At 36.4% G+C, this 26675-nt stretch overlaps 5 protein-coding genes, 1 long non-coding RNA gene and 1 other non-coding gene across 12 annotated transcripts; 5 read left to right on the top strand and 2 right to left on the bottom strand.

Annotated features, from left to right (window-relative positions):
* Positions 1-717: 717 nt before the first annotated feature.
* Positions 718-2298, top strand: LOC18588141 (transcription factor MYB123-like). Its single transcript, XM_007012346.3, has 3 exons — positions 718-994; positions 1186-1315; positions 1410-2298. Exons 1-3 carry the CDS (start codon positions 862-864, stop codon positions 2041-2043), a joined length of 897 nt encoding a protein of 298 aa, XP_007012408.1. The 5' UTR covers positions 718-861; the 3' UTR covers positions 2044-2298.
* A 2567-nt stretch (positions 2299-4865) lies between these two features.
* LOC18588140 (uncharacterized) lies at positions 4866-8621 on the bottom strand. Of its 3 annotated transcripts, none has more exons than XR_016028651.1 (3): positions 8263-8621; positions 5308-8049; positions 4866-5165 (listed from the first exon to the last, which is right to left on the bottom strand). It is a non-coding gene; the product is annotated as an uncharacterized LOC18588140 (long non-coding RNA). The 3 variants fall into 3 exon arrangements; XR_016028650.1 differs by having other exon boundaries at positions 4866-7071; positions 7708-8049; XR_016028649.1 differs by having other exon boundaries at positions 4866-8049.
* A 1212-nt stretch (positions 8622-9833) lies between these two features.
* On the top strand, positions 9834-15413 carry LOC18588138 (E3 ubiquitin ligase PQT3-like). Of its 3 annotated transcripts, XM_088810380.1 has the most exons (17): positions 9835-10178; positions 10421-10487; positions 10583-10652; positions 11041-11177; positions 11310-11380; positions 11481-11541; positions 11661-11776; positions 12005-12175; positions 12258-12382; positions 12464-12530; positions 12721-12768; positions 12871-12911; positions 13335-13425; positions 13515-13713; positions 13806-13934; positions 14267-14970; positions 15184-15413. In XM_088810380.1, exons 1-16 carry the CDS (start codon positions 10010-10012, stop codon positions 14943-14945), a joined length of 2241 nt encoding a protein of 746 aa, XP_088666506.1. In that variant the 5' UTR covers positions 9835-10009; the 3' UTR covers positions 14946-14970; positions 15184-15413. The 3 variants fall into 3 exon arrangements, with proteins under 3 accessions (XP_088666505.1, XP_088666504.1, XP_088666506.1); XM_088810379.1 differs by having other exon boundaries at positions 9834-10178; positions 12258-12530; positions 15268-15413; XM_088810378.1 differs by having other exon boundaries at positions 9834-10178; positions 12258-12530.
* Positions 15414-17173: 1760 nt separating this feature from the next.
* Positions 17174-19004, bottom strand: NDHU (Chaperone DnaJ-domain superfamily protein). Its single transcript, XM_007012340.3, has 5 exons — positions 18665-19004; positions 18460-18521; positions 18253-18342; positions 18017-18157; positions 17174-17537 (listed from the first exon to the last, which is right to left on the bottom strand). Exons 1-5 carry the CDS (start codon positions 18921-18923, stop codon positions 17442-17444), a joined length of 648 nt encoding a protein of 215 aa, XP_007012402.3. The 5' UTR covers positions 18924-19004; the 3' UTR covers positions 17174-17441.
* Positions 19005-19088: 84 nt separating this feature from the next.
* Positions 19089-19160, top strand: TRNAD-GUC (transfer RNA aspartic acid (anticodon GUC)). The gene has a single exon. It is a non-coding gene; the product is annotated as a tRNA-Asp (tRNA).
* Positions 19102-22751, top strand: PEX10 (peroxin 10). Of its 2 annotated transcripts, XM_007012339.3 has the most exons (11): positions 19102-19531; positions 19612-19643; positions 19728-19817; positions 19930-20024; positions 20149-20359; positions 20554-20623; positions 20709-20787; positions 20938-21071; positions 21474-21562; positions 22168-22253; positions 22344-22751. In XM_007012339.3, the coding sequence occupies exons 1-11, from the start codon at positions 19255-19257 to the stop codon at positions 22444-22446; spliced, it is 1266 nt and encodes a 421-aa protein (XP_007012401.1). In that variant the 5' UTR covers positions 19102-19254; the 3' UTR covers positions 22447-22751. The 2 variants fall into 2 exon arrangements, 1 of the variants encoding a protein (XP_007012401.1); XR_016028146.1 differs by lacking the exon at positions 22344-22751 and having other exon boundaries at positions 21418-21562; positions 22168-22228.
* A 471-nt stretch (positions 22752-23222) lies between these two features.
* Positions 23223-26352, top strand: LOC18588135 (small ribosomal subunit protein uS3x). Its single transcript, XM_007012338.3, has 6 exons — positions 23223-23384; positions 23798-23945; positions 24055-24226; positions 25528-25582; positions 25674-25805; positions 25985-26352. Exons 1-6 carry the CDS (start codon positions 23355-23357, stop codon positions 26165-26167), a joined length of 720 nt encoding a protein of 239 aa, XP_007012400.3. The 5' UTR covers positions 23223-23354; the 3' UTR covers positions 26168-26352.
* The last annotated feature ends 323 nt before the right edge of the window (positions 26353-26675 follow it).

Raw genomic sequence — 26675 nt, 5'->3', positions numbered from 1 at the left:
CTTTTTGTTTCTTTTTAACAGAGAATTGCTTCAGTTTCTTGGGCAAGAAAACACAGGTAAAGAAATCAAAGATGTTGAGAGATTCAGGTTGCATTCCTTTGCTTGTGGAAGCCACTAAACTGATAAATCGTATGTGTCTAAACGTATGATGGTACAATTTTCGTATGTGAGTTGAAAAGGAAAAGCTATAGATTTTCCTGGATCACGTGTATCATCTGCTGCCAGTCTCAGCGCAGCACATCATCGCCCCAGATTAGCTTTTTTTATTTTCCCCACATGTTGAGAAAGTATATACTGGTAGCATATACAGCTGGCATGGCACTTACTGAAGATTTTATCATTGCCTTGATGAAAAAAAAAAACATTATCAGATATAGTTTCAAGTTCTTTTTTTCTTTTTCCAATGGAGAGAATCTTTTCCTCACAACAACATTGCCAGCTTAATGTTTGATTCATTAATTGAATCTTAATACTTTGTCAGTAGCAATAGGGAATCATTGAAAATTCAACACAGTTAAGCCAATAATATATATTCTCCTTCAACCAAAAGCTGGGTTTAAATTTTAATCTTGGGCTCATAATATATTTCCTATTTAAAAATTGGATCTATTTGTATGGAGACATAACAAATATAGTTTCTTGTTAGACTTTAGTATTTGCTTTCTTAAAGCCTAACCAAACCAATATCTATATTTGTACGACAGTCACATTTCCTACAAATAATCCTACATCAGCAGTTTAGTTTCTTGACTAACTGGGGTTATAAAAGGGTCATGGGTCCTCTTTACTTTATAGTTTTACAAAGAGAGGGAGACAGTGAGAAAGAGAGCGAGAGAAAGAGAAGTAGAGAAAGAAAGGAAGATGGGGAGGAGTCCTTGTTGCTCCAAAGAAGGACTCAACAGAGGAGCCTGGACTGCATTGGAAGATAAAATACTTACAGCATATATTAAGGCTCATGGAGAAGGCAAGTGGAGAAACCTCCCCAAGAGAGCTGGTATTATTATTATTATTGTTGTTGTTTTCTTTTAATACTTCACACTTTGCTTGGCCTCTTTTAAGTAGTATCTTTTCCTCTGTTTTCTCCCTGCTTCCTTTTACCATGACCCTTCACAAAGACCCAAAGTAAAATTACAGCTGCTCAAAATGGACCAACATTAAGTTGCAACTGATGGTTACCAAATGCAGGTTTGAAGAGGTGTGGCAAGAGTTGTAGACTTAGATGGCTAAATTATCTTAGACCAGATATCAAAAGAGGCAATATCTCCCATGACGAGGAGGAGCTCATAATCAGACTCCATAATCTTCTTGGCAACAGGTTGCTCACTCTCTCCCCGTTTCATGTTTTTCTACTCGATCGAGTGTTACATGTATATTTGGTATTCATTGCCGACTGCCTTGGTATTCCGCAGATGGTCTTTAATAGCTGGAAGGCTACCTGGGCGAACAGACAATGAAATCAAAAACTACTGGAACACTACTTTGGGAAAGAGAGCCAAAGCTAAAGCATCCTCGCCTACATCCACAGAAACTCCCCATAGCAAATCTAGACATAAAAAGCTAACAACTCAGCCCCATGTCACCGATCCCTCAAATTCACCACAGGCTACAGAAACCAAAATCCAAGTGATCCGAACCAAAGCCACTAGGTGCAGCAGCAAAGTCCTGGTCCCATTACAGCCACCACCAATTCAAGATATTGACCCATCTGAGCATCAAGATTTTCAACCTTACTTGACAAATCATGAAGAAATGAATAATAATGCGAGTGTCCAAAGCCACCACGGAACCGAAGTGCTTGATGCGTTGTATAGTCATGGCCAGGATTTCTTGAACTTTGAAATCAATGATCAGCTGAGAGCAAGCAATGAAGACTCTGAGGAGAGTAATGACATCAACAAGAATCCATCCCTGGATCCTGTGCAACCCCTTTCGATTGATGAAGCGATGTTCAAGGATTGGACCACAAATCCTTGTCTTGATGACAATGCCGCCATGGATTTAGACTCTTTAGCATTTTTACTTGAACCCGACGAATGGCCTTGATAGGAAAATCACTGCTGCAGTTCCAACACAGCAAAAAAAAAAAAAGAAACATGTGAATAAAACAAAAGGGCCTGTATGTTTCTCTCATAAGTACTGCTACTTTGCCAGTTGCAACTTGCATGTCATGGGCAACCATACTGTAAATTTTAGTAACTTAGATTTTGGAAGTTGAAAACAAATCATCAACGAGTCTGTATGCTAACCTTGTATCTTTCTCATCATTTGATTCAAGTTCCTCATTAACTTATCATGTAATCATAGTACATATGAAGAGCTCAGTCATTTATCGCAATTCTCTTTATTGGCATGCTACACATGCGATAGTAAATCTGAAAGCAACTTCCATGTTTTGAAAGCAACGCATAAGCTTTTAGCATGTCTTTTCTAATCAATAATTCTTCGAAGTCGGGGAAATTCATGGTGGTTGTCAATTCATTACTGCAATTTCTTCCTGTATTTGTTCTCAAAGTAGCTTAAGTTTCAGCTCCCACCCAAAAGAGAGAAAAAAAAAAAAAAAGAGAAGAACCAATAACAATATTTCCTTGCTGCAATCATGCAAGGTGACTTAACATTTTCCATCCTCGAATGAGTTCTAGCCTCTACGGGGATTGGAAAGTTTTAGTCATAGGGAAAGGAAATTATGTTAAAAGGGTTCCACAATGATTTTCTTTTTGAATGAAGACAAATACAAATAACAGGGATGAGTGATGACGCGATGTCATGGGATCAAAACAACCCCATTTTTATTCACTTGACCTCGCCGATGATGGCTGCTGATGGGACCAAAAATCTCTTGCGTATGACACATGTGCGGTGCAGAGACAATCCCACCATTATATTCACCACTTTGTTCCTGCTCGAATATTACCGACTATTGCTTTACTTCATTGATCTCACAAAGATGGCAATCATTAGGATCCAATTTGGTTTTGTGCTCTACCAATTTGCTGGTGAACTAGGCAAGTATGGTCCTCCCCTTGTCTGATTTTTTCAAATTTTTACCGCGACTCTGAAATGTTGAGGCACGTGATCACCAAGGAGAACCTGTCGTGTTAGGTAAGGACATTTCTTTCAATGCAATTGACCATTAGATGGATCCTTAAGAACCCACCAAGTTTAGTTAAAACTTCTTAATCTATTCCCAAGGCCCCGATCATATCATAGGCCAATCGGTCTCGTCCCACCTTGAAATATTGATGCTTATGGTCAAAATTTTTTTATAACTTACACCAAAGTGACGCATTACATAAGAGGCTTTATCTGCATTTCAGCTCAATTATTAAACGTTTTCAAAGCGGAGATTGTTAGGTCACCAAGCACACTGACGAAGCTCCGTAGACCCTGCATGCCATTATTTCAATTATTTTTGTGGTTTTTTCGATCTTTAACTGTTAAAAATTAATGTATCCTCTTAGACCTTTAGCATCATTCTATTGTTAAAAACAATATTAGTTTTCTTATTGCACTCATTTCCTTATAGTCACGTTCTCAAATCTGAAGCCTTGAAAGAATAAAAGAAATGGAGATATTTAATATACCTAGTTTGCAAGTCAACAGGGTTGAACTTCTGTAATTTGAGCCAGTTTCGTGGGAGATTGTCTCCTTTACGGTATGCTAATGGGGAACATCAAATTTTTAGGCCAGAGATATTAATATGTACGGGATAGGTTGTCTGCATGTTAAAGAAAACAGTTAACTTCTCTATAACTTCTGCAGTGGTGGCTGTCTCTGGTTAAAGCCCAACTACCGGTGATACACCCAGCAAAAAGAAAATGTAAACAAGACACTTGCATTTGGTGTTTAAACAAATGTCTGGAATAGAACTCAGAGGGAGAGAAAGCTACCTCAGGATCTTTATGTTTAATGTAGGAAGTTACTGCCTACTTTCACGTCTAGGAGGGAAAGCAGGAGCGTATTATTTAATTTTGAATAAAACTTAAGGGAATGGCATTGAAGCTTGAAATTTTGTTAACAAATTGCGTCTTTGCCCAAGTTATTGGAGCAAATTTCAGTTTGCTGTTTGCAACTCGCTTTTGGGTTTGCCCCACGATTTCATATTATAAGTATTTGGTAATCAATGTTGTCGTATTGGTGAATTTTGCCATCGCTGGCCCTATCAGAAGCGAGGAAGAAGGGAGAAGAGAAAAAGAAAGGTTGGGTAACATTAACATCAAATGTCAGTCAAGCAGAACTTGTTGATTTTCACAGAAATATCTCCACAACTCTTTTTCCTCTTTTCTTGGTTGAGTGACTGGATTAAGTAACCTTCCTCCACTTTCACATTGCTCTCAACCCAAAAGATAAGCCGTGTAGATCTTTGCCTCCAAAGGAAGAAGTACTTGATTCGCTAACCTAAGACCATTTTTCCTAGCCAAGTCGAAGTCCCTTTGTTCCACCAGTTAAAACAAACACCAGAAATGGACATGACCCTCACTTATTAGAGGCAAGCTTCACCAAAAGAGGACAGAAATTCAGTTCTTTGCATCAAATTTGTCTTATTACTTTAATAACTGGGAATGGCAAGATCATTGGTTTTATTATAGACCTTACACCTAGTCTCTCTCCTAGATCTTGTGGATCTCAAAGGCCTAAGCATGAGACCAAAGAGTCACGTGGTATGTTCTAAACACTCTTTTCAAATAATCAAGCCACTATTTTCTTACAGGTCATTAATGCTAGTGTTGACAGTTGAAGAGACTGAAACCCAATTGATCATAGCTTGCTCCTCTGCATTACTATTCTCTTCACGCGGCAGGATAAGATGCGCCTTTATTTGGTTTGTTTCTTTTGATTAAGATGCTATGGTGACATTGAATCTAGTGTAACAAACAAAATAACAACCGATCCATCACCATTAATAGTTATACATCTCATAAGACAAACTACGTGACAGAAGCTTCACGGCTCACTGATATAATCATGAACAGTTTTTCATCATGTGTCTGCAATAATGGAAGAAAACCGTACACTGTGATGATTTAATTCTTGTCATAAACTTTGTTTTTGAATACTTTCCGAATGTAAAATACCAATTTTAATCAGATATGTGCTACGAGGGCTTCAAACAATAGGTATCTGCAACAAAAAAGTGGTTCCTATCCTGCTTCAGCTCAGTTGTTGGCCTGCCATGCAAGATTCATATTAGTATTAGCTCTACTCATCCTCATGACCACCCAAAAATTTTCTAAGTACTTATTCTCATGTTAAATATATGTATATATAGATATGTATACTTGCGAAACTGTAAACATATAAGCAGAAAACCTGGTAAAGATGGGCTCTACTCACACAATTGCCAACAGCAGCTGGATGCAGAGTCAAAGCATCATTATAAATCATTATTAGAGATGATAATACAAGTAACCAAAGTCATACCAAATATCTGCAGTCATTTCTTTCTTTTATCTGCAGTATGACTTATAGCAGAAAATCCAACTAACCTATACAAATTAATAAATGAAAAGACCATTATCAGCCTATTTACTTGTTTCCATGATCATTGATGCAAATCATTGGAAAACATTTTGCATGTTGTGCCATGAAATATCCCCACCTGCAGCAAAACTACCCTTCATAATTTGAACTACTATGGAAAACTATTGACCTGCAACCCTGAATGACGGTTGATGAGAAAAGCCCTAGACTGGTTGTGAGAAATTACAGTTTCGGCAGAAACAATATTCCACACATTGCTCGAGGCTGCTGGAGGTAAAATTCTAAAATAGAAACTTCTAAAGTAAAAAAAAAAAAATGGTTACTTTTCCAGATTATAATTGAAATTGAGTGCATATATTTGACCAAAATACAATGCTACCTAACCTTTGAGCAAAGTAAACGATACATCATAGAAACAGCAAAGCCATGACAGGGATAGGTTTCACGATTCACACGTTTATGGAGTTCCTTCCGCCTTGGGAATAAGACATAGACTATGATTTTCTCGATGATGACAGAGACTCTTCATGATACCGATGTTTCTAATTACATGAAGGGAACAAAAGATAGAACAATTTTCTAACTCAGACTGTTTCCTATACCATAGAAATTTTTTGCCGGGGTCGGGATAAAAACCATATATACTTAATTATAATTAAAATGAGAATAAAAAATAGTTAAAAGAACCTTTCTAATTGCAAAATATCATAGAAAGTATACAAAATTCAAAGAAACACTGACGTAATTGCAATGTAAAAAAATAATAATGTAATTGAGGGAAAAAAATGAATTTCTTTTGATAGGTAAAATAATATTAACTTCAAAGCTAATAATCATATTGGGCATATGAATGATCAAATATAAATTAAAATCTAACTGATATAAGTTTCATTAAAATAAAATAAAACATATAAAAATCTTAAAAACTAAATAGTGAAATATAGGAATTAAAAGAAGCAAAAAAAAAAGAAAAGTTACATGTAAATTTGATTTGTATACAAAATAGAGCAACTTAAATTTCTTTCATAAGTCCTGATGCAATAATTAGTGTCAACATATTTATTTCTTTTGATAACACCGACGTTAAAATAGTGCAAGAAATAAAATTAATAAATAGGTTTAGAACTTCAAAAGGCGAGCGAATGATTATAAAGTATTCTAATGCCAATTAGAAACTTTCATAAGGTGGGGCCATTTCATAATTTCTTGGAGTAAGCCAAAGTCAAAATTTACCCTTTTTGTTTGAGAAAAGGTCAAGCCAAGGTTTCAAGAGCCAAGGGGGAAGCCAGGGCCCCTGCCTAACTGCAGCTGCAGCTGCCTTCACTTTTAGTATTTCACATGACGAACGCATCTGTTCGTGCAACCAAAATGGCAAGAAAACTATGACTATGATATAGTAACCATGCCTGATATAGAAAACAAGCTCACCCCTCCAATTAAGAAGCTTAACACTTTACATCAACAAAGGGCCTTTCTCTTCACTCTGCCTCTATAATGATAACTCGAGGGATTATGGTAGGTTAACTAATCCCCACCTTTCTCTGCTCGAAATGACCATGATTTTGACTAAGTGATACGAGGTTAACTAATGGCCTGCCCATGATGAACAATTGAACATGCAAACTTTAAAGAACAAAGAGGAAAGACACTAAAAAATGAGATAAACACACCAAATTAAAAGACAATATAAGTCAAAAACAGATTTTCAAGGACCACATGCATGACCCATAAATGTTAATGTTACTGCAACCAGATCCCACCGCAATAGTTTTCAACATAGGTCCTAATAGAGTAATAGTTACACCTAGATGAAGCTTTGCATATGCAGGACTGACAAAGTATTCTATGTGAAGTTTTGCTGCAATATTGTTCAATTACTCTACCAAAGACTTCACATCGGAGGAAAAATGTTTCGTTTCTCTTTTTGACCAATAAATTTTCAATTTTCTCGAGAGAAGGAAATTTCCCAGGAAAAGGAATCCGCACCATTCTACGGGTTTAAAAACAAAAGTTAAAAACTCTTAATGACTTGCAACCTGTTATTGAGACTTTTTCAATCCAATAATTGAGGCTGCATGAAATTTGATTGGTGAAAGACAAAAGAGACCCTTGGTCCAATCAAAGAACGTTTACCCGAGACAAAACTCCCGAGTTCAAACTCAAAACTACAATTTTCTGAATTGACAGCGTCGTATTAACTACCGAGCAAAGAAAGCTTCATTTACTTACCCGTTTCAATTGCAGCAGCAACCTGAAAGCTGAAGCTTAGGTGGCACCGGAGCTTGCTCCTGTTCAAATTTGATAGATTCAAATTAAAGAAATGTTTCAAACCAGTTGATTTCCCATAGACGGTTTTGCTTTGTGCTTTCCAGTTTCCAATGATTCTTTGCTTTGATTTGATTTGATTCTGTCGTCTCCCATAGACTGTTGTCCGAAGCCCAGTATCATGCGAATGCAAGTCTCTCGAACCTGGACTGCTGGACCTGGCCCATGGGCCCTCTGTGATTGTGGTCAGGTCACGACTTACAGATACAACAACGATTGGGATTCTTCATTACCAAGGAATTCCTCCTATTCAACGGATTGCATCGGTCAATTTCGGTTGATTTCGATTGCAAGAAATCAAAATCGACAAAACTGATGAGAAATTTTAACCAATCGAAGCTCACTGGTTATAAGAAAAAAATCAACCAATGGAAGCTGACTTCGATTGGTTGTTTAAGTGAACATGAATATGAAAATAGCCATGAAAATAAATCACATGATAACCCACAATAAACAGACCTTGAAACAGAGGTGACCGGCAGCAAGGAGGAGGATAGATGCCGGCAGGAGGAGACGACAAAGAGCACCAAGCAGAGGAAAGAAGTAGGAAGAAGAAAGGGGAGACAAATGAAGAAAGAGGGAAGGTCGGCAAGGGAAGACAGAACAGGGGTGAGGTTTAATGAAGCCGATTAATAGAATTTTCCCCTCCCCTTGGTTTTTCGATCGATTCTATTGGGGGGGAGAGTGCCCCGACGACCGAATCACAGTGGTACCAATCCCATCGGTCACAACCAATGCCAGCAACCGCCATCGAGTAATCGAGTTGATGGTTGCTGTTGTAGTCCATTTCGGTCAGTTACTCGATTGCAACCGAACAGTCCTACTCGTATTTGAGGGTGATATTTTCAACAAGAAAGCTAATGCATTGTTTATTACAAAAAGAAAAAAAATATTATTTATATTTTTACTGGTAATTATAGGAAAATATGTTTAATTGAGTGCCTTTAATAAAACATTTGTTGATATGTCTATTTTAAAAATCTACAGCATACTTAAAAGGAAGTCTCAAAAAAATTTCTTCCTTTCATAGAGAGTATAAAAAAAAATAAAAAATAAGAAGAGACCCATGTGTACGCACGGGTCATAATCTAGTTATTATTAAAAGTAGTGATTGTAATTGATTAAAAATGTGACATGTGTTTGGAGTTAAAAAATATACGTATAAAAAATTGGGTAAAAATTAAGAAGGTTTTGTTAATAGATGTTATTGAATAATATCTTTTTAAATATATTAAAAATTATCATATTGATTGTCAATTATTGCATTTAATATAAAATATTACTATATATAATTTTTTATTTAATTGAAATTCAAAGTTAAATGATATGTTAAGATGGTCAATTCTTTAGGTGGTCTAGGTAGTTGGGTTGATGTAACAAATTAATTGACGTAAATCTTTGTCACCAATTTAAAGAGAGAATGAAAAATAAATAAAAGGATATTAAAGATTCAATGAATGAACTCACACATCTTTATCTTCTAAATTTTTTTTATCAAATTGAAATTTTATGTTCAAACTTCGTACTTGGTTTTTTTTTTCATTATTTAAAGATTCTTCACTTGCTCTATCTCTCTCTATTAGTTGATTGCAAGCAATAAAAATAAAAAAATATTTTAAAAAAACATAAATATTCATACTCATACACATTATTTGTCTTAAAATTTAAATCTATAATACTTATGATTTGAAGTATTTGTCCTTAAATTTAAAATCTATAATACTTCAAAATTAAGAAAAAATAAATTATTTTTGCGTAATGCATATTTTCTTCAAATTTAAGGAAGAATAATACAATAAATATAAAAAAATTTATAAATATTATAAAATTAATCAATCAATAGCCTTAACCCATGTCAATTTCTAATAATTATATTTATCTACGATTTATTAATGGATTATTCACATTTGTACCCTAATTGTGTGGCAAACAACGTATTCGGATTCATACCCAAATTAACTTCTGTCCTCTTTTTCTCTTTTTAATTTATATTTTCGGACGAACCCCGCTTCTATAAGGCTGGTGGTAATCACTCCGTACCCGCCCCGTCATATGAAACCTTTTTATTCCCAATTCTAGCGAACAGAATCCCCAAATTCTCTCAATTCGTCCGCATAACCAGATCGCTCTTCTTTATCCCTCCTAACTTCTCCTGTCTAATCGAGAAACTGAGTCTACAATTCAACTCCCCGCTTCCAACTCAGCCATGTCGGTCCGCTTCAAATTCAGAAGCTCGCCTTACTACGACTCGGTCGACATTGGGGACCGGCCTTCAATTTCAGTTTGTGATCTCAAATCCAGAATCGTCCAAAACAAGAAACTGAATCTTTGTCAAGATTTCGATCTCCTCTTCTCTGATCCTATCTCCGGTCAAGGTCACCTCTCCCGCTCTCTGCTTTAATTCTATTTTCTTTTTTTTCGTTTTCTCTTAATGTTATATAGGAACAAGAATTAACGTATAACTCAAGTTCATAGTTATAGTAAGCTCATGAATTACATGGAACTGGAATTTTAAATGGAAGATTGATTTTCTCTAGCCAAACGTGGCCTTGTATTAGTTTCTTCACAAACTTAGACTGATTGGTTGAAAATTGGTTGTTTGATGGATTTAATGCAGAATACGTGGATGACGATTTTCAAATTCCTCGTGGTTCGAGTGTGATCATAAAAAGAGTTCCTGCGGGGTTAGTCCCTTTTCAGTCGAGTTTAATTTTATGTTCAAATTTTAATATGGGACATTTTATTGTGGTTCCTTACTTATGATGCTGATTCTGTTCAGGGAACGTGCTGGCTCACTTGAAAATTTTCCAACCAGAGACGCCAATATTAGCAAAACCTCTCATCCAGAGGTGAGTTTTATGCCTTAAATCGATTGCAACTAACTATTTGTCATAGGAGATAATAATTGCATAATTTTATGTTGATACGAAATAAACAGATTTAGCATTGGTCTTTTGGTAGTTTTCATTTTGTTTACAAGAAATGAGAAGAGAAAAAAAATTGTTTTATAATTTAACCTATATCTTTCTTCTTGGCCTGAAGTTTTACATTATGTTCACTGCCTCTTTTTAAGCTTTAATTATTCTACTAATTCATTTTTAGTAAGTCAATGAATTTCTAGATGGATGTTGAATCACAAACTTTTCTAGTACATACATATGGTGACCTTAAAATAAGTTTTTCTGCTTCGTTTAGTTTCACCTTTTTTCAAGTGATGGCATAATATTCATTTTGCAGAATGTGGAAACTGTCAACTTTGATGACTTTGGGGCAGAATTATGCCCTGTACCTGATGCAAACTTATCTGGCATTGGTCTTGATATTGAGCACAAATTTTGTGTTGGTGATGAGGAGATAAATATCAAATTAAAAAGGTATCAACCCTTGGATTTCTAGTTTCTGTAAATGCATTATTTAATCATTTTATTTATGATTGCACTATTTTGTATAGAACAGTACTATTATTCTTCTCTTATAAATGTATTTTTTTCTTTTTATGAATTCAGGTGCACTGAGCAACCTGTGGTAGAATGTCATAAATTTGAAGTGAGTGACATTAGTGAGGCCATCCCACAAGGTGCGGAATGTTTCATTTTCCTTTGGCTACCCCACCTTTATATGAAAGGCCTTTTGTTAAAAAAAAGTTTTGACTTACCATGCTGCTATTCATATATCAGGTCACAAAGAGTCAGAGACAAAATCTAAACCTGACATTGAACTGAATACTAAACAGTCTGAGTAAGAGATTTTGTCCCCTCAGTTATCTTATTGTCATTATTTAGTCTCAAGATCTGCCTTTCTTTTTTCTTGTTTCACTTTTAAATGTTCTGTCGATGTTGAAAGAGTTGTTTTGTCAGCCTTCGAGCAATGCAAACTGCTGATTTTCCGTCAGAGCTGAAATGCTCTCTTTGCGACACATTCTTTAAGGAGGCTGTTATGATACCCTGCTGCCAGCACAGTTTCTGCATGAAATGTAAGTATTATGCAGTGTAGTTGGTTGATTTCAGGACATCGTTGCTTATTTTTTTTTCTATGCATTGTAAGTGGATACTTATTAAATTTTATTAATATTGGAAGAAAAATTGGGTACAAAATGCTCTCTAGCTCCAGAGTACTTGTTTCTTGTACGAAGTTTTAGTGTGATAAGGTTGTTTAATGTTTACATGTTGTCTCCTATCCTGATGATGGTGTTTGGTTGCAGGCATCTGTCATGTGCTGGTTGAAAAGGCAAGGTGTCCCAAATGCTTTTCTACCAAATGCAAAGTAGAAGATTTGTTACCCAATGTGTCACTGAGGCTAGCAATTGAGCGTTTCCTGAAGTCCCAAATTCTAGTTAATGGTTCGGAAAATGCTTTACATCGAGATGCTCCAGGTATGAAACTAATATATTCTCTACTTTTTCTTCTTTTACCATTGCCAGGACATTGAATAATTGCTTAATAATCCAAAAACAGATGGAGAATCAGGAATTCAAGAGAACGATGTTTCTCGCGTTGTCTCTGTCCTTCAAAGAGGAGCAGAGTTGCCTCCTTCTCCCTCTGCAACAGGGAGGGGATCCAATCAATATCCTACAGAATCGGTGGGTGGCACAGGTTCTCTTGTCAATTCCAATCATTTTCTTAAAGATAAAATCTCTAAATTGCCTGTTCACAAGATGCAGCGACTCCCTGTTGGCCTGGAAGGTTTTGCTGATTTCCAGGGGGAAAACCAGCCCATTAACGAGGAAGGTATAATCTTAAGTTCTCAAGCAATTTGCATAATGATTCTGTGACTATAGTCTTTTAGCTTCTAGCAGCTTAAGATTCAAAACATGATGCTAAATATACTGCTTTTAATATGACTACTTAGTATATCGTATTTTATTATCTGTTTTCTTCATTCTTGGAACTTTAAATTCTTTATCTTGTGTAACTACAGCTGAATCCAATGTCAAGAGGAAGAAGGTGTTGGGGGTTACGACTGCAGGTAGAACATTTAACTTAATTTTAGAGACTTAACCCAACTTTAATGTAGATATGATATCTGTGTATGTCTTCTGTGTTCTGAGTAACTTGGTGATACTGGCAGATGCAGAGAAGGGTTATGTGGAGACTGGAAGACTCAAAAAGGTAATATGTTTGTCTATCATCTCCTGAACTGAATGTAATCGTCACTTGACATGCCTAAGCATGCAGCATGATCTACCTTGAAGTTACACACACACATATTCATTCTAGAAAATATCTTTGAGGGGCTGTTTCAATAATAGTTGTTGTTCGTATGTTATCTGTCTGGATGTGTCTCTATTTTGTGCCATTCTTCTGGGGTCCAAATGCCAGTCACACATCAGTAATATGTGTTGCATATATTCTCAGTTTTCACCTTCTTAAATGTTAGGTTTCTGCAAAATGATTAAGTGTTGCATTTCATATCGTTGAACTCTATTTTTGCACTGTCCTGATTAACTTTCTAGTTTGTTATCTGTTTGTTACATATTTGCAATATTTCAAATGATAGTGCTGTGGAATAATTATTTGCCTGATTGAATTCAGGGGGATCGTGTCTGCTACATGTGTGGTTCTCCTGGTCATTTGAGGAGAGATTGCCCAGCTGTCTCCAGTCCACATCCTATGCTTCAAAGAGGTAAATGCTGGATATTTGGCTGTCATTATATTTGTTTCTATTTACTGTGCAAGGCTCATTTTTGTGTTTACGTTTTACTGGGATTATAGGCAATGGTATGTTTCCAGGAGCAATGCCTGGTTATGTATCACCATACTGGAATGGACCTCCGTTTCCCAATATCAGGCCATTTGCAAACCCATATGGCAACTCTGGTATAATGCCCTTCAATGCAACAGTGGTTCCTGCTTCACCTTTTCATGTTCCTACATATGTGCCATCTATGTTTGGTGGGTTACCTGCCTTTCGGTAAGTCCATTTATTTTTTCATAATGCCTTCTAAAACATGTATTTCATTTATTGTGTCATGGGTCTGGTTTTGATTCTGGGGCATTTTGCAGGGGATTTACAAGGATGGGAGGCATAGCACCTGCAGTGAAAAATAATGTAGACCACCAACTATTTCATTTCGAGTTGGATGTTAAAGATTATGATAAGGGACCCCAGTTTACAAGTGAGAATGTCATGAGGTATATTTTCTTTTCCATATTAAGCAACAACCTTGTGTACAAATACTTAGAATTTTTACCTCGTATAACTCTTTTTCTGTTAATTTTGGTGAATAAACAGTTTTTCAGCTTGTTTTTCTGGATTTAATCGGTGTCTACAAGTTTATTCTTTGTTGCGCTTTAAACTAATTTCTATTTTGGGAAAATGTCTGAAGAAAGTTGTAACAAAATCCCTCCTTTTCTCTCTTTAAAGCTTTGATATGGAAAGTCGCGTTATCATTATCAACACTTAAATTGTAGTTTTATTTGGGCATATCTTTTTTCTTCTTATATGCTAATTTTTTGTGCATCAGAAAACACTTTTATGATGAGGATGATGTTAAAGGACGTCAGTGTGATGAGGCAAAAAGACGGCGTGATAAAAACTTTTATCCTGAGAGGGAAAGGAGTGCAAGCTACTCTGAAGACAGCTTTACAAAAAAGTCACTTATGAAACGTAGGCATCCACATACCATTGATGATGATGTTTATTCTGATGATGAAAGACATGAGAAAAGTTCTCACATTGCTGGTCAAAATCGGAGGCCTTATCATCACTCGGAGAGGTCAAGGTCAGAAGTAGATGATTTGCCCGGTAGCTCCAGCTGGCATAGTGAGGAGAGGCATAAACATGGTCATAGGAGCTCCAAAAAGCACAATGACTGCAGAGAGCACTGTGACAGTGATTCTAGTTGGAGCCATTATCCAACTAATAAAGAGAAAGAAGCTAAAAGGACAGTTAAGCATGATGCTGAGAGACAGCACCAGAAACATTGCAGTAACTCTGAATCTAGTTTGGAACCAAACCATTCCACTGACCAGAAAAAGAAAAGAAGGGAGAAAGGTTCTAGCCGAAGTTGCAGGCATTCTGGGTACAAAACAAAAACAACACGATGTGACAATTTGAGTCATGATAGGTGGCAGATGGCCAGGAGGTCAGATGAAGACAATCGAGAGGACTATCACCATTATAAAAGGAAAAGGGTATACTAAACAAGCAACAGATCTGATTTTTGAGGTAAATATGTATATGAAGTTGCATGTCAGAATTTAGGTGATAAATCTGGTATTAAATTTCCTTTCCAGTGAGGTAAATGTATTAACTTGGTTTACTACTAGTTCCATAATATTGCTTTTTATATGTTTAAAAAAAGGATTTAGCACATTGCACTGGATGAACACAGGGCTGTTCCTTTCTAATTTTGATTCTCTGTTGGTTTTCTTGATACAGATCTAGTTGAGTGGTCGGCTTTTGGACAGTAGCTTCATGGATTATTTTTTAAATATCTTCTACTAACCATGTTTGCATTTCTAGCTTGTGCTGTGGAGGCAAGCAATAGGAAAGAGGAGCATTGCGTAAGTTAAATTTTAGGTTCGGATACTTTAATGCTTTGCCCAAACTTCTTTCAGAAATTGATGAAGCTGATGAAGGTATGTTTCTTTTCCAAGAAAAAAAGAAAATGTTAAAATGAGGGGGAAAAAAAGACACGAGACCCCTGATGGCCGGTTAATATTTCTTCAATAAGTTGCATCTGTGCGCTATGCACTCTATAGAGCAACTTCGTAAATGCTATAATCCGGCTGCCAGGGAGCTGATTGAGTTTTTCTATTTTTTGCACGAATGAGTGGGCCGCGTAATCCGTTTTAGGTGTCCATGGGCCCATGTGATTTCTTTGTCAGATTTAATGCACATAGTCGAATTTTTTCTTGAAAAGAAAAAGGGATTTGGGCGCGATGACTAAAATATTGGTTTTTTTCGCGTTCAGGTTCTGATTTTTTGCAAGCTTTACTCCATAAATTATTTTCATATTTTTCTATAAAAGCAGAAGTGAAATACGAAGTAATATATTTGATTTTGACCAATTGTTCTAAATGCAAATATCATATTTTTTGCTAGCAATAAAATCTATTGATAATTTCAATTTTTTAACATTTTAAAAATATATTTGTATTTGTAAACATTGTTTTTATGGTCTCTTTATCTGGTCTTTTTGTGCTTTAAATTTTTTTTTGAAAAAAATTATTCTCTTTCAACTTTTTTAATATATATATATTATTCAAAATGGTTATGATTTAGATTTTATAATGCGTCTTCGCTCCTGGTCCTGGTGATATATTTGTCATTTACTTTGTTTTGTGATCTGGTGTGTGATGCTGGTTGGAACATCACAAATTCACAAATCACAAAAAAATACAAATATATATATCCCCCCCCCCCCCCCCCCCCCCCCCCAACCCCCACACCTTTCACAAAAAAAAAAAAAAGGCCCCTAGTTGGGTGGCTGTTGAGGCTGCAAGACCTTCTGATAATTAATTAATTTATGATTTTGGAAGGGAAGTTTTCAAAATTTTAGTAAATAATAATATATATATATAAAAAGTGATTACGCTTGAATAAAAACAATTTGGTCAATACTATTTTATACGCCATTTTTGCAGCATGGTGATAATGCTAGTCGTACACCTTGAATGTGGTCAGCCTAGGGCTTGGGTTTCTGTGAACGGTACGAAGGTCACGTCTATAATATTTCGTTGATTTGTCTTTTTGTTTCCAACACTTGCATGTGCATGTCATCAATTTTACGTTTTATAAAAGTTTTTAGCCATCGAAAGTTCTTGCTTTTACTTTTATCTTGTGATTTCGTCATCAGTATTATAGTCATAACTCATATCAGTTAGAATGCAAAGTACTACATTAAAATATTGTCAGTCTGTCTTTGAAATATTGTTAATTTTTTTACCAAAATAAGATATAATTATGATAGCAAGTAGAATTGAATATTATAGAAAATTCCTCAGTTTGAGATTTTTAAAATGGAGGAATATTAGTCCGCCCCCACCCTCACCTTTTTTTTCTTATTTGAAAGGAGACGCTGGTTTATGAGTCTAAAATGTTCTTTGGTGGCATAGTGTTTTGCTACGTTACCACGTGAAATTGGGAACCATGGTTTTTTCTGATGAAAATGATGTTAATTTTTGGTATGGTTAATTCTATGTAATCAGTTATAAATGTGGTTCTTAGAAATGGGTTAATAATTCATTTATCAAGATGTGAAATTGATTTTTCTTTTTCTAAAATGAAAGAAAAAAAGGTTCCGTGTTTTCCTCGTGAGGTGGGGCTAATTTAAAAAAATCAAAAATTGTTTTTTTTTTTTTTTTATGAAAAATTCACTCACAACGTTTCCTACGTTCACCCAAGTGTAGTGTTTTGAAAAGGGAGCTTATTCGTGTGAGAAAACTGTAAGGCCTGTTATTTTCGATGTAGATTGCATGCTTATGAAATACATAGTTCTGTATACTTGGTGGTGATTATCGTTCAAAAGCAGGGTCCTTGATACATAAGAAGGATGATGGTAGCAATTCTTTTGAGCCGATTTCGTGTAAAAATCAATATTCAGATTTTTTATAAAAATTTTGGGCTTTAATCCTCTTTTATATATATATATATATATATATATATATATATATAGAAAGAATAAAAATACATCCCTATCTAGCAAGGGCAATGGATAACACGACGGAGAGTATAAACCATCCCAGTATGAAATATCCCACCAATCTGGTTGGACCCACGTCTTCCGGTTCCTGTACCCAAAAAGGAAAAACTCTCTTATATGGTTTAAATTTTAAAATAGTAGTACCATAATTTAGCAAAGAATTTCTCGTAAACGATCTTGGGCTTCTGCGTGCTCGTATCATGGACTTGATTGACTCGGAATTCAAAGCCTAAAAAACACTTAAAATTATAAATTTCATTTTTCATGTTCACCTAAAAAGAAAAACTCAAATAAAAGGACAAAACTTTTTTTAAGCTTTCAATTTTTGTTTTCAAATTTCAAGGTTTTTGCAATTCTGTGCTTTTTTTTTTGTCTCTCATTTGTGTTATTTTAATGTGGGAACGATGGAAGCGGTAAGAATCTGTCTGCCTACTCCCACAGAAATCCGTCCATTGTTTTCTTTTAAAACCAGGAAAAGGAAAAATAATAAATTTAAAGAATAATACTCTTCCTGATGAAAATTAAAATTAAAGTTGATTATTGGAAGGTTTAGGATTAGGTTCGTACCTGTGGTGGAGGTTCCTGCGTAGGAGTTTGGGTGATGTCCTCCTCAAAAGGCCAAGCATATCTGCCAGGTTCTTCAGTTCTTGCCAAGCTCCAATCATACATTCTTCTTTCTTTCACGGAGGACAAAATCGAGTAAGATTCCTGTGAACACAATGGTGGATTTTCAGCTTCTAGTTATTGAGGTGTAAATCACATGAGACAGAAAATTTAAAAAGTGCCACGTTATCTTGACTGACTTTTAAGAGATCCATTTTCTTGCTTAGTTCTTCTTCATCCAGCCCCTGCTTCGGGAGTTCGTCTACCTTGTTTTTGTAAGCCACCGTGACCTGGAAAAGCAATGGGACATGAGTAAGTAATGAGGAAGAAAGTGAAAAAAAAGGAAGAAGAAGAGAGTTTGTCAGAATTAAGGGACTAAAATTTATGGTGGTGATTTGAGAAGGGACCTGTTCGTAAGAGCATTTTCTTTGAAGCCCAAGCCTACCATAGTGATCTGCATCTGTTATTGCTGCATTCTACCCTAAAACCTCATCAATTAAGTGCAGTCTTTTTCTTCCAGCAGTAATGGTGAATGCACAAGGATTTTAAACAGCACAGAAAACACCTAAATCTTCTCAGAATTAGAAGATAAAAGGGCTGATGATGATTTACCAATGCCACGAAGAGCCCGTTCAACATTAAGAGCAGAGATCAAAGAAGGAGGTCCTTTCGGAGCTTCAATGGATTGTTCTGATTCTGCTTCGGTTGCTGGTGTCTCGGATGATACATCACCAGAGCTCCTAATGCTTAGTCTTCTCTGCCTTGTTGCAAAACCGATGGAACTTGACAACATAGAGCCGTTTTTGGGCGTTGGAGCATGAAGATTCTTCCGGGGCAAATACAGTGTTGCAGCTGTGGATGAAAGAGCCATGACTGTGACAGTTATCTGTTACTCGCCTCCGGTGCTTCTCGTTATTGGTTTTCTATTGCCCTTTCAGGAGAGGGATAAGACATGGCCTTTTAACCAAAGAAACATTATCTTCACTGAAGGATTACTAAATATATTAAGTTAAAACTCGTACATATTGTCAACTAAGTCGTTGTAGTATAGTGGTAAGTATTCCCGCCTGTCACGCGGGTGACCCGGGTTCGATCCCCGGCAACGGCGTAAATAGTTTTGTTTCTTCTTTTAATTTTTTAACTTCTATTTTCACTGCTTAGAAACGAGATCGTTTTGTTTGTTTTTCTCCAATCTCTTTTCCATGTCTGTCCTCTATACTCTTCCACTTGAAAAGAAACTCGATTCGTTTGGAACAAATCCAGACAGCAAAACTGAAACAGAGATGGGATTGGGGAGAAATGACTCACCCGGGTCAGGCGACCCAGGGCGAAGTGGGGAATCGGAGCCCTCCACCACGACGGAACCACGACGATTCCCTCTGGCAGCTCAGCCAGAGATAATGAGAGCAGCGGAGAAAGACGACCAATACGCTTCCTTCGTATACGACGCCTGTCGCGACGCCTTTCGCCACCTCTTCGGTATTTAATTTTGTCATATGCGTTCGATTGTCTCTGTTTTCCTCAGTATTGCTAGTAAAAGAATTATCAAATTTTTCTAGGTACGAGAGTTGCTGTGGCTTATCAGAATGAGGTTACTTCTAAATCTCATTTCCGAATAACTCACTAAATTTTTTTTGAATTTTTAAGTTTTAGTTTTGTTTAATTTATTATGCAGACAAAACTTCTGGGGCAGATGCTTTACTATGTTTTAACCACTGGTTCTGGACAGCAAACACTAGGAGAAGAATACTGTGACATCACTCAGGTTTCTCCATTTTGAAAGAAATGAATTAGTTGTAGAGTTTGTCAATCTGAATTCGTCTTTTGGTATCTTACACTTAATTTATTATCTGATAGTTGATATGGTGTTTTGTTAGGTTGCAGGACCCCATGGCCTTTCCCCAACACCAGCTAGACGTGCTCTTTTCATCGTCTATCAGACTGCGGTCCCTTATATTGCAGAAAGAATTAGGTTTAAATTGAAGCTTTTCTTTTCTTTTGGTTTTCGTTACACGCTTCTGTACTTCATTTTTGGTGATAAAGGACTATCTGAAACATTTTCGGAATTCGAGATATCTGAATTCTTCTTTTTGCAGCTCTCGGATTGCATCCCGTGGTATAACCCTTGCTGAGTTACAGTCTGATGAGTTCTACAGTAACAATGCTTCTGATAGGAATCAAGTAGAGTCATCCACGGGGATTGAAATTTCATTATCCCCAGAATCAAGGGATTCAGTTTCTGCACTGTCGAGGTTGAAAGAGAAACTTAATGGAATGTGGTTGCATGCAGTTCAGAGATGGCCAGCAGTATGAAAATTATGATTTTTACTTTGGAAAGAGTTCATTTCTTTTGTATAAACTATTTGTTGTTTTTTTCCTCTGTTTAACTTTTTTTTTTCTGGGGCTCTTTCTCACAAACACGACATAATTCTTTTTAGGTATTTTTTTTTTCTTCCTTGAGGTAGTCTTTTAGATGAATATGTTTTGGTGCTGTTACATAGGTGCTGCCTATAGCTCGTGAAGTCTTGCAATTGCTTCTACGTGCTAACCTCATGTTCTTCTACTTTGAAGGTACGTAGAGCTTACTCTTCTAGATTTCTTAAAGTTTTGAAGGGGAAATTTAGTCATCTTAATAATGTTAATTTTCCCTTGGCAGGTCTCTATTATCATATATCAAAACGTGCAGCTGGCATTCGCTATGTGTTCATTGGGAAGCCATCAAATCAAAGGCCCAGGTATGTGGCTCTATAATTGCTTCTAGATATCTTGTTTGCTTTCATGTGGTTTCTCTTGTTTACATGTTTAGAGCTCAACATCATGTAAGGAAAAGTTGGAGTGTATTCTTTGCAAAATCTTCTAACTTTTTTCTCTGCCTTCAACTGCAGGTACCAAATCCTGGGTGTGTTCCTTTTAATTCAGCTATGTATCCTTGCTGCTGAAGGTCTGAGACGCAGCAACTTATCTTCAATTGCAAGTTCAATTCATCAGACCTCATTAGGGTCCCATCAAAATACAACAGGTTATTTTGCATCAAGTCGCCTCATAGTGCTCGCATGAACTTGCGGGCTTTCAAAATTAAAAAGCTTACATTGTGCCATATTCATGATGGTCACCTACAGTTTGATAATTTGAGATTTCTTCCTCGCCTATAAGTTGAATCCATTTGGATTGTTGCAAGAATGAATTTTGACTCATCTGTACCAAAGACATCAGTTCAATCAGCTGAAATATGGAGTCTGGGCTCCTGGCTTGTATGAATACTTAGTGAAGCTCTTGAATAGCTGATAGTAAAACCTACTATTTTTATCTTTTTGGGCACTAGGAAGTCCATGTTTAAGACATTTTTCTGTCCTCATTCCAAACAGTGGTGCCATGGGAGATTAACATGTGTTATTTGACACATTGTTGTCTGGGCATGTAGGACGAGGTTTGCCTGTTTTAAATGAAGAAGGCATCTTGATACCCGTAGAGGCTGACCAGGGCAGTTGGGTTGGCGAATCAACTTCTGAGGTAAATTGTCCGGTTTCTTTCCAAGTATTCTGATTATGTATTTTGTTTTCATCATCTTCTATATTTGTTTTCTAGTTTCATATTCATTTTAAGAAATAGCTAGATTAAGAGATCATAAATAATAGGCAAGATCTAGGATAGGGCATTTGTGTTACTAATTGATGGCAGGGGGTAATTGATCATTAGTTTTAAGCTAGAATATAGCATTGATCTCATCATAAAAGGAATGTGTTATTGATAAATGCCAAAACTTGAGAGCTCTTCCCAGGGAGAGTTGCTTTAAGTAACCTAATTGCTTACCTTCAATTTAATTAGACCTATTTATTATTAGATGCTAATCATGGGATTATTTTGGTCAATGTAAAGTACTGCTGGAGTGATTACCTAGTTGCCTAGACTTTGCCAGATGATGACTTATAATGCTCAAAACCTGCTTCTGCCACATGGAATGGTTTGTTCTTTGAGCTTGTTACAGAAATGCCACCTTCTGCAGATGAAGATCAATTGGGCTACTATATATACGACCTCTTTGGAAAATATTAGACTGTTCTCTAAATAAATTATCAGCAAATAATTAACTAAGCTACTGATTTGTGCAAATTCAGTCAACAGGTGGTGTCAGCAAATGCACCTTGTGCCTGAGCCATCGCCAACACCCAACAGCTACACCATGCGGTCATGTATTCTGCTGGTACTTTTTTCTGTGCACCTAAAGACTCTTTTCTGTGCATTCTATGTCAGCAGAAACCACAATAATTCTTATATCATCGTCTGTCTGCAGGAACTGCATCATGGAATGGTGCAATGAGAAGCCTGAATGCCCACTCTGCCGTACTCCCATAACTCATTCAAGTCTGGTTTGTTTATACCATTCAGACTTCTAGCTCGCGATTACAAGTACTGCTAAAGTTAACACCCAAGAAGAGAACAAATTGAAAAAAACCCACTTGTCCTCCTGTTTTGCTCATGCAAAGAATTTTTGAAGTGTACCAAAGAATAAGGAGTAGTATGTTGATCGCCACACCGGGATTGTAAATTTAGTTATATCCAACCAAGGGCAGGAGCTTTTCAGTTAACCATTATGATAGACAATTTCCCCCCCTCTCCTCTAAACTAAGGTGGGGGGTATATCTGCACAGACCAGGTGTGGCAAATTGTAACGTACCAATAAAGCAGTGTATTTCCCTCACCAGTAAATTTCATATAGGGTAAATTACAAAGATCCCTTTAAAATTTGATTGAAAATATATTTATCTCTACTTAATTTAAAAAAATACTTTCTTACCCTTTTCTGAGATTTGATTGAAAATGCATTTCCCTCCCTTCAAAAGCAATGGTGCTAATTTTTATTTTAAGTATAAAAAATTGTGAGATTTAATTAATTATAAAGTCGGTTGATTATACATGATAAAGCATTAGTGCTCTCTCGAACAATGCATAAGATTATTTTCAGAAGGCAAAATTAAAAAAAAAAAAAAAAACCTTTTGCATATTTGGTTATGTAGTAATTATGAAAGTTTACACTAATATTTTAACCGTCTAACTAGCTGGTCCTCATCACCCATCATGCAACGCCACCTCACAAGCGACGTCAAACTTTGCATCATACACCGTCCACGTCACACAGCCAAAATCTGATAAGAACCGTCAGATTAAACCTTCTTGTTATGGCTACGATATAAACCTCAGCAGTGTTATTAGGGTTTCGTTTTCAGTGGACTGTTATCTCCCAAAGCGGCGAAGCATCCCGACTTTGCATTTCTCTCGATTCGATTCGATTACCCTGAAAAACATGACTACTCAGATTAGCAAGAAGCGCAAGGTTCGTTCTTTTAATTTCTTTCTTTCACTTTACGTTTCTTTTTCCCGAATCTCTTCAAATTTTGAACTCAGTTTCACTGCTTTTTTTTTTTGAAAGGTGAACTCAGTTTCGTGGCTAAGTAGGAAGAATAATAATTTTTACTATTTGTACCTTAATATACGGTGAAGTACTTAGGTTCACTGAAATAATTCTTGGTAGTTTTGTTTCTTATAGTTCTTTGATTAGGAAGATATTAGATATGATGTTTATATGTATCAGATTTGTTCGAAACCGAAAATGACTGTTGTTTGGTTATAACTATTACGAGGTCCTCCCCGTGAATGAGTTGAAAAAAATGGAAACTATATTTCAGTTGGGTGGAATAAATCATGTGATGCTTAAAGTTTTGATTGACAATGTGATTGGGTGGACAGTTTGTCGCGGATGGAGTGTTCTATGCCGAGCTGAATGAGGTGTTGACAAGGGAGCTAGCTGAGGATGGATACTCTGGAGTCGAAGTTAGGGTGACACCTATGCGTACTGAGATCATCATTAGGGCCACTCGAACTCAAAATGTTCTCGGTAATCTCACAATTCTTTAAGGTGTTTTAATTGTCCTTTTTCTGCCTTGCCTTGTAATGCTAATTTCAACCATATGATTCTTAGTTGAGTTTTAATGATCTGATTTCAGGTGAGAAGGGAAGAAGGATTAGAGAGCTGACTTCTGTTGTTCAGAAACGGTTCAAGTTTCCAGAGAACAGTGTAGAACTCTATGCTGAGAAGGTTAACAACAGGGGTCTTTGTGCCATTGCTCAGGCAGAGTCCCTGCGTTACAAGCTCCTTGGAGGCCTTGCTGTTCGGAGGTTAGTGCACTAAATTTTATACCACATTTGTGTTTTATATGGTTGTCTCTACTATTGTTGTATCTTTTTACGGCTATCGTGTGTAATAAGTTTCACGTTCGCTTCTGATGTGAAAATTGCATTTTTTCCAATTTTAATTCCCCTAGCAAGCTGTTGTGTTTGGTTTTACAAGTTTCAGTGGTCTAAGTCATCTTTACAGCGAGTTGGTTGCCAAAAAAAATACCTCTCTCGTGTCTGAGGATGACTATATTTGTTAATTCCATCTACTTTTGATAAGCCAAGGAAAGATACTTTTATATATTCCTTGCAACACCAATTTTGGATGGTAAATTTCAACCATGTTCCTATTTTTGCAACACAAATTTGTATATATTCCTTGCATGCTAATTTCATGTACAACCTATCTTATAAGAAAAGTTACTTGGAATCATGTACTTTACCTTGCCATTGTTGTACCATTAATAATATTTAAGTTTTTTAATACTGTGCTTGCAAATGGGGTTCTAGTCTGTTAAAATTTTGTTTAAACATCATCTATGGCATGTACAATATGGGCTTGCCTCCTGAACCAAAGCTTAACCATGACAAGTAGTTATCTCTATACATGAGTTTAATATGATTACAAATGAAGGCATGATTTCCTTTATTAATATTTTGGACTCTTTTGAACATCATTATTTGACTTCCATGATTGTAGGCCTGTTAGTTTTGGGGTGTATGTTGAGTTGAAGGGTTATGGTGAGTATGGCTGGCTTCTTGCTCCCTCTTGTAAGATCTTGGACCTTGTAGTCTAGAATATCTTCGTGCATCCTTGTGGATGCAGTGATGGTCTTTCTATATTTTGTGCAAAATGTCTGAATCAGTGTCTCAACCATCTGCCCAGACAGACGTTGGTGTATTACTATCGTTTAGCCCCCTTTGCTTTTATGAAAGCCTTGGGGGATTAATCAATGCCTAAATGAAAGATTTCTTGGAGTTTGTCAGGCTTCTTGTTGTCTATTTAAGGTGTTCGGAGTTTGGAATATCCTCCTACATTCTGTATATTTCCTTTATATTGAATGTGCACTAATTTTAGAAGATGGATGTATTTCTGCTGTGGCTAATTTTCATTTTTTTCCTCATGTAGATCTAGAACAAGTTAGTTGTAGCTCTGTTGTTGACCTAACTCTTAGGAATGTTTTTGATACATGTGGACATTTGAACTTTCTGCATTAATGTATGTTAGCATTATTTTCTACCCCTTAAAAAAATAAACAAAGGGCATTGTGGGTGTTAAACTTTTTATTTTTTCATGTATATAGGGCTTGCTATGGTGTTCTCAGATTTATCATGGAGAGTGGGGCCAAGGGATGTGAGGTAAGTCTGTTAACTTTCTTCCTCCTGATTTCTCAGTACTTGCAACCAAGCATATGCACATTATAGTTATATTTTGTGAATATGCACTCAGGTCATTGTGAGTGGAAAGCTCCGTGCTCAGCGTGCTAAGTCTATGAAGTTCAAGGATGGCTACATGATCTCCTCTGGTCATCCTGTTAATGAATATATTGATTCTGCTGTTAGACACGTCCTTCTTAGGCAGGTCAGTTAAAATGCTTAATTCAGTGTGGCTTTTTGCCGCTATAATTATCCAATATTGGGAGGTTTGGTTGGACTTTGAACTTAGTTGTCAGTTCTTGGTTTGTCTCGCTTCATAATATATTTCCACATGTTTCACTCAATTTGATGGATCTGAGAGACTTGTCTTTGAAATGGTTTCAGGGTGTGCTTGGTATCAAAGTTAAAATCATGCTTGATTGGGATCCTAAGGGCAAGCAGGGCCCTATGACCCCATTGCCTGATCTTGTCACGATCCACCCTCCCAAGGATGAGGAAGAGTATAAACCCCCGGAAGAGTATCAAACCGTGGTTCCCCCAACCAATATCGAGATTCCAGTGGCTTAGGGCCACATTGGGTTTGCCCCAAATAAGTTTTAATGTAGTATTTTGTGTTTTTAAGGTTTTTACTCTTTAGAGCAGGACAATTACTAGATACCAGTATGAAATATGTTATGTGGACTTGGCCTTTGTTCAGGTGAATTTTGTGTGCGTTGGCTTATTATATTTTAATAGAATTTTGACTTCTTTTACGTCTGTATGCATCCATGCCTGATTAAATCGTAATCAGTATCTAATGAAAGCATTTCATGGGACAAATAGATTACTAATTTTGTTTTTAATCATCCAAAAAAAAAAAATTTTTAAGGGCAATAGAATTTTTAAATGTCTGCGCACATTACCGTAGGGGGGCGAATGACAGGGTTACAAGTACATCCGGATAATATGGGAAGAGTTGAGGAACTGGATGGAGTGATTGGAGACCAAAACATTGTATAAGAGTCTTTGTCTATTTAGATGCGGCAATAAACCCGCACCCTCCAAAGAGAAAACCCCTGACCCAAGCAGAGAGAAT

The sequence above is a fragment of the Theobroma cacao genome, chromosome 9 (assembly GCF_053813885.1).
Source record: "Theobroma cacao isolate CCN51 chromosome 9, ASM5381388v1, whole genome shotgun sequence".
NCBI classification, from domain to species: Eukaryota; Viridiplantae; Streptophyta; class Magnoliopsida; order Malvales; family Malvaceae; genus Theobroma; species Theobroma cacao.
The sequence above is the reverse complement of the archived record's forward strand: the minus strand, read 5'-3'. Positions and strand labels throughout refer to the sequence as shown.